The following is a 7411-nucleotide window of genomic DNA, read 5'->3' on the forward strand; positions in this document are numbered from 1 at the left end:
AATAATACAAATGACAGAACACATTGACATTACTAAAATTAAAATTGAAAATACAAAAATAAAAACGAATATATATATATATATATATATATATATATATATATATATATATATATATATATATATATATATATATATATATATATACACAGTCAAAAGTCTGGACATATTACTATTTTTAATACAGAAGAAACAGTAATAAAGTGAAATATTGTTTAAAATAATGGTTTTCTATTTTAATATACTTTAAAATATATATTTTGATTTCTAAATGCTGTTTTTTTTAACTCTTTATTTATCAGTTAAAGGTGCAATATGTATGATTTCTATCCACTAGAGGTCGCTAGAGGTCTATTCGAAACAAAGGCGTAGCTTGATGATGCCAAGTTTGAGAGTGGAATCTTGGGACATGTGGTCTTCACCACAACTGACGGTGCAAAATAATCGGGATTGGACTCGGGAAGAAATCATGTTCATGGATGCGATTATTAATGTTACTGTAGTGTGAAGCAGAGCAGGAGCGAGTGTTGTGGAGCTGAACGAGGAGCTGGAGCGATTGATCAACACACGCCTCACGAGCAACGGACTTTTATTATGACACAGTCACCAGCGCTGCTTCCGCTAATCCAGTCATGAGTATGAGGTAACGCAGCTCTGTTTATCATATTAGATACATTTGAGAGTGTTGAAAATGATGTTATAACGTTACTCTGTGCGTTCGCTCGACGGCTGCTGTGAGACACTGTTACACACTGCAGTAAGATAGATCCATTTTACAATATCATATTAAATGCTGGATGGCTTGTGTTGATAAATGACATGCTATTCATTTTGAAAACGTATTGTATGATGGAGAAAATGCTGTATTACTGTCACTAAAAATAAAGCTGCATCTGATTATGCTATGTTAGCTATTTCACAAAATAGTGTTTTTCTCTGAGGCGTGGTAAAGCATGGTACTCGCAAAAAATCAAGAAAATTAGATTTAAACAATACGATTAAACGTGTTGAGCTATATAACAATAATTAGTTTTCTGTCTATATTTGAAGAGTTTGGTTCCAAAACGCTATAACTCCATTTTGATTAATTTGAGTAAAAAGGTGTTTTCTTTACCAAGAAAGTGGCAAGATGAAAACCCCTATTTTCTGTTTCAAACTTTCACATAGCATATTTTGGATATAAAAACATTAAAAATTCAATTTAAAAAGTTTATTATAAAAACTTTTTTTTTTTTCCCAAAATGCAATAAATCCATGACACTTTTTTTTTTTTTCAAAATGCAATTAATCCATCAATATAAAAGTTATTTTTCAAATTGAAAATACACAACAATGTCATGTATATGAATCAACTTACTGAGTCTAAACTTTGCCAATATTTATCTTATATTCAGGCATTTTACTAAAAATACATTCAGCCGTCGCTCCCAAAATGGTCATCTTGTTAATATTTGTCATTACCGATTAAAAAGTATCTGGCGCCACCGCACAGTTAAATAAACACATGTTTCGAGTACATTGGTATTAAAAACGGCTTTTAAAAAAAGCCTTCAGTGTTTACAGTGGGTGGAATGGAGCGCTGTGATTGGTTGAGCGGATATATAGCGTTCTGCAGAGAAGGGAGACTGGCGTTTGTTGCGTTTTGGGAAGAAAGGGAGAAAACATGACAGAATAACACGTCGGAAATTGCATTTTGAGCAGAATTAAAAAATGACTTTTCAATACCGACCAGATACAATACTGATTTTGGTGGAAACTCTTTTTTTTTTTTTTTTTTTTTTTTGAAAATGGCGTTTATAGCGTTTTGGAACCAAACTCTTCAAATATATCAAAACAGTTGTTCCCTTGTCTATTAAAACATGTAATATATTAAAGCGTCTTTGGGGTTTCCATGGTTTCTACAAAATAAAACCGGAAACCAAGGGTAACGCGGGTATGACGCAACTGACGGGCGACTCCTCACACGTCCCGGAGCCTTGATTAAAAATCGCAATTTCTCATGATTTACAAATAGTTGCAAACATTTGGGATATTGTAAGTACTTAAGTGAACAAAATATATAACACTGGCCTAGTGGTTTTTGGACATTTTACTGCAAAAATATTATATATTGCACCTTTAATCCTGTAAAAAAAAAAAAAATAAAATAAAAAAAAAATATATATATATATATATATATATATATATATATATATATATATATATATATATATATATATATATATATATATATACAGCTATGGAAAAAATTAAGAGACCACTTAACATTGATTTCTGAACTTTTTTGATTTCTGATTTTTTTTCCATAGCTGTATATATATATATATATATATATATATATATATATAATATATTAATCAGCTTAACTGTTTCCAACATTGATAATAAATCATCATATCAGAATGATTTCTGAAGGATCATGTGACACTGAAGACTGGAGTAATGATGCTGAAAATTCAGCTTTGATCACAGGAATACATTTCATTTTAAAGTATATTAAAATATAAAACCGTTATTTTAAATTGTAATATTTCACAATATTACTGATTTTTTTAATGTATTTTTGATCAAATAAATGCATGATTGGTGAGCAGAAGAGACTTCTTTCAAAAACAAAGTGAAACCACCACCCCACAAATTAATGTAAAATATATTTAATATCAAATATACTTAGGCCTATATCAAAAAAATATTATTAAAATAAAATAATAAAAATGTTTAAATATTATAAAATGTACATTTATAAAAATGATGTTCAAAATAATACAAACTTATAATGGGTCTTTTTTTATTCTTATTCTTAATATTTTAAGGGGTCCTTTACAAGTGGATCATCATATTTGGAAGTTGGTGACATCACAGTTCAGAATCACTCACTGGATTGTGTTGATGCCTCACATAATACAGTCCAATCAGGAAGCATTACAAAAGTACTTCTGCAAGTGAAAAACAATCAATTCAATCCACTTTATTTCATTGCATTAGTCCTTCACTTGTACCTTGACTGATTCAATGAAACATTTAAAGTAAATGAGGGGGAGAAAGATGATTAAATGTGATCAATGAACATCTTACGTAAGCGGCCGCAGACCTGCATCTCAAAACGTGATTACCCGTTGCTACCAGGTGAGTAAAATGACTAGATTTGAAATATGAAATTAACATTGCATGTCCTTGTAAAGCTTCCTGATTAAATTATGGGGAGCTCTGACAACAAAACAGGATCTGTCTATCTCTCCGTTGTGTTTGGGGGCAGTAGGGATGAGTCATCAAGCCCAGACGCTCTGCCAGGGTAACGTGAACAACAATGGCACAGTCATTGAACAATGTCTAATGATATTCTAATAAAACTGGCTTCGGTAAACAACCTCATACCTTTTAAGAAGATTGAATGTCATTGATTCTCCTCTTTCCATTAGAAGACAAACTCCTGTGCCCTTAAAAGAACTTTTTTGGACACAAATAAATGACTAATATGTTGGACGGCTGGGTTTTTGTGTGTGTTTTCATTGAAAAACTGTAACTCAGTATGCAAATAATGTGTTTTAGTGCAGGTGGAAACTTAAATCATGCAATATGAGGGATCACTAACACTGTCTGAAGCTTTTAAAGACTGTCTATCTATCTTAGATGTCTTTTGCCAAAGCCAGCTGTGATAAAATATGTTATTTACCTATGGCTCCAGAATAATTAGTCACGTGACATTTATGGTGTAATGTTGTGGGGCAGTTTTGAATAGTAACTACTCTGTAAAAAAAATATGAAGCATTAAATATGAAGTTCTGAACATTGCAAACGTTTATTACATAAAAAAAAATGAAAACAACGAGAAAGTTCCTTGAACCCAGTCATCACAATACGTCCGGCGCCATCTAGTGCTGAAGAGCAGCATTGCGCGCCACAGTGAACTCTCTCTCTCACAGCTCAAATGAGCATGAAATCACATCCTGGCTCCTCAGAAGAGCTTCTTTCTGAACGCCGAGAGGAGTCTCCAAATCAGACACCTGGAAATTCAGGACGTCTATATCCGAGGCCCCGAACCTCGCGCGAACGCGCACTTTCTCGTGCATGTTGAACTCCACTTGTTTGTCTGTCATCGATAAGAGAGTCCGCAGAAATCTCTCGCGCAGATCTGACCGCAGCCGCTGCTCCTCTTCGTCAGCGCGTCCTGATGAAGATGAGGAGAGTGTTGTGGGACACAGAGCGATGAAGCGGGGGGAGTTCGGGTCGAATCCGCGGCTGTTCGGGTCCGGTCCTCGGGGCAGCCGGAGAACACTCACTGGAGTCTTCATACTGCTCGGTTCAGATGCCTGTTTGAAGAAGACACGCATCACGAACTCGCGTGCGATAATGGAGACTTTACTTTAAAGATATAAAGTGACATCTGCTGCTGTTTACGTACCTCATTCAAAATGAGCGCAGCGTCTGAATGTCCGACCGGAAGAGCGCTGTTTATTTTCAAAATAAAAGTCATCGAGCAAGAAAATCAAAATGGACCGTTCTTATTTTGTTGTGGAATATTGCAGTATTTATTATAAATGATTTATGCGTGCATGCCATTATTTTATTCGTAATATTGATTTTTGTTAACAATCGTTTTTATTGAGTAATCAGTTTGATACAAAAATTATATAGGGTGAATTAAGGGTGAATATAAGGTCAAATGGGACAGTATAACTATATGGAATTTATTTTCTCACCTGATGAGTGAAAATAAAAACTTTTTTTGCTGAGCCCTAGCTGTGAGACCGCATAATAAAAATGGTATGCCCTCATTGGTCTAACATCATGTAAGTGGGCGGGGCATGCATCAAACAGGAAGTTGACTGTTGTTTTTGTTTTGCAAAAAATTGTTACGGAGACATCAAAATACAATATATAACATCACATAAGTAACAAACAAAGGTACACTAGAGGGGGCTTACATAAAATCTAGAAAAAATATTTAATTTTTTTTTTAAGTTTTAACTGCTTTTTGTTTCAAAGAATATTGTATAGTCAATATAATGTTCAAATTCTCTCTTAAAAGATATAAAACAGTTTTTTTTTTTTTTTTTTTTTTTGCAACAGGAAGTTGACTGTGAAATGCATGAACTGAGGAAAATGACATAAACGTTTGGTAGTTTTAGGTCCTAAAATTGTCATAACTACTATATTGTACACACTTTTAATAGAAACATGAATATGATGCAATACTGCTTCAAAATCAGTAAGAAATTTGGTAATATCATGTTTCTGTCAGAATTAGTTTAATTAAATTTAATTAATTGTTTTTATTTTGTCCCATCCACCCAAACACAATCTGGGTGGATGGGACAGTATAATTTTGGGTGATTGGGACAGTGCTTAAATGCTTTGCTAATTAAGAAAATTATTAGCCTTGCAATAGAGAACCGTTGTTTATGCTCTATATGCTCTAAATCAGTGTTCCCAACCACGTGCAAGCCTTAATCAACACTAAAATATTCATGAACTAGCTAGATTTAAAGTAAAACAACCAAATTCTGAAAATATAAACATTATAGTTAAACTCTTTTTATTTTATTTTTATTTTTTACTGATTGCAGTAATACTGTTGCACTAATAAAAGGTTTGTGTAGGTTAAATGTTTGTCAAAGAGTTAAAAAAAGATGGAGAGAGATGCTCAACTTCGATTGGGTTCAGATCAGGAGCCACTGAATCACTTTCCCCCTGTTCTTCTTCAGAAATCCAACAGTGGCCTTAGATGTGTTTAGGATCATTGTCATGTTGGAAAAGTGCACAACGATCAAGGGCACGGAGTGATGGTAGCATCTTCTCTTTCAGTATAGAGCAGTACATCTGTGAATTCATGATGCCATCAATGAAATGCAGCTCCAGACAGCAGCAGCACTCATGCAGCCCCACATAAGGACACTGACACCTCTGTGTTTCACTGTAGGCACCATGCATTTTTCTTTGTATTCCTCACCTTTGTGACGCCATACAGTTTTGAAGCCATCAGTTCCAAAAACATGTATCTTGGTCTCTTCACTCCAGAGTATAGAGTCCCAGTAGTCTTCATCTTTGTCAGCATGGACCCTGGCAAACTCTAGATGGGCTTTTTTGTGCCTGGGCTTTAGGAGAGGTTTCTTTCGTGGACGGCACCCATGATGCCATTCCTCTGCAGTGTACGCCGTATTTTGTCACGGGAAATAGTCACCCCAGTTTGGCTTTCTACTTCTTTAGATAACTGCAGTGAACTTGCATGCTGATTTTCTTCAACCTTTCTCATCAGAAGACGCTCCTGTTGAGGTGTTAACTTCAGTGGACGACCTGGACGTCTCTGTGAGATGGTTGCAGTTCAGCTTTTTTACATTTTTGTACCGCTTTTGCTGCAGTATTCTGACTGATAAGTAAAGCTTTGCTGATCTTCTTTACCTTTCTGGTGTAAAGGAATTATTTTGTGACATTTCTCTTCCATGTGGTGCCATTGCTGACAGTAAGAAATAGGGTTTTAACACCCTTTTATAGTCAGCTGTCTGCTGGACACCTGTGTAATGAATAATTACACTCACCTGTGGTTGAATTCTTGTTAAATTAGACATTTGTAGTTTTGCTCCAGAGACTTTCAGCAGGGTGTACTTATTTTTGCATCACCCTAATCTGAGTAAAAACTGAAAATGTTGTTCTCTAAGTTATATTATTAACCTTACTTTCATGTTATAAGTTAAACAGATGTCATATTAAACTTAGTCAACATTTTGGAAATTGTTTTTGTGTTCATTGAGATATTGCTTTTCAAATAGAGTGTACTCATTTACGCTGAGCACTGTATCTAATGGGAGAGTGAGCAAAAACTAAATATTTTATTCTTTGCTTCTTAAATATTGTGTTAAAAATTTATAATAAAAGTTAATTACAAATTATAATAACTATTAAATAACCATAACTTATTTTTATTCTTTTTAAAATCCGCCCAATCCAAACACATATACTATCTTCCATTTATTTGTTAATGGAATAACATTATTATGTAATAGGGTCTTGTGTATAGATATGAATGAATGCAAGTGCATATTTATGTAGGAACTGGAGCTTGTGAAAGCAGTTGACTCATTTCTGAACTCTACAGACTTGACATGTAGGTTTGACCCTACCCATTTCCCATAACTGGGGGGAATCCCAACAAAGTGTGAAGAGAAACCGTTTCTACTTTGGTTTCAGTATTCTGTAATCTCTCTAAAGTAATCCACTGGTTGGGCTGACAATAGTAAATCCAAATCAAATCTACACCCATTTCTTTCTTCACTTCCTCTTTTTATACTGTCTTCCTATTTTTTTTTTTTATTATCATCATTATTTTGTGAAACGCCTACAAGTTATGTTACCATGTGCATAATGACGCATGACTTCCGATGGTGTGAACTTCCTCAAACATCTCATGCTGATC

General features: G+C 34.2%; 1 protein-coding gene across 2 annotated transcripts; it reads right to left on the reverse strand.

Annotated features, from left to right (window-relative positions):
* Positions 1 to 2681: 2681 nt before the first annotated feature.
* gemin7 (gem (nuclear organelle) associated protein 7) lies at positions 2682 to 4443 on the reverse strand. Of its 2 annotated transcripts, none has more exons than XR_010895402.1 (2): positions 3376 to 4442; positions 2682 to 3284 (listed from the first exon to the last, which is right to left on the reverse strand). XR_010895402.1 is itself a non-coding variant. In XM_067388923.1 (2 exons), the coding sequence occupies exon 2, from the start codon at positions 4290 to 4292 to the stop codon at positions 3918 to 3920; it is 375 nt and encodes a 124-aa protein (XP_067245024.1). In that variant the 5' UTR covers positions 4293 to 4310; positions 4403 to 4443; the 3' UTR covers positions 2682 to 3917. The 2 variants fall into 2 exon arrangements, 1 of the variants encoding a protein (XP_067245024.1); XM_067388923.1 differs by having other exon boundaries at positions 2682 to 4310; positions 4403 to 4443.
* Positions 4444 to 7411: the final 2968 nt, after the last annotated feature.

The sequence above is a fragment of the Chanodichthys erythropterus genome, chromosome 7, assembly GCF_024489055.1.
Source record: "Chanodichthys erythropterus isolate Z2021 chromosome 7, ASM2448905v1, whole genome shotgun sequence".
Taxonomy (NCBI): Eukaryota; Metazoa; Chordata; class Actinopteri; order Cypriniformes; family Xenocyprididae; genus Chanodichthys; species Chanodichthys erythropterus.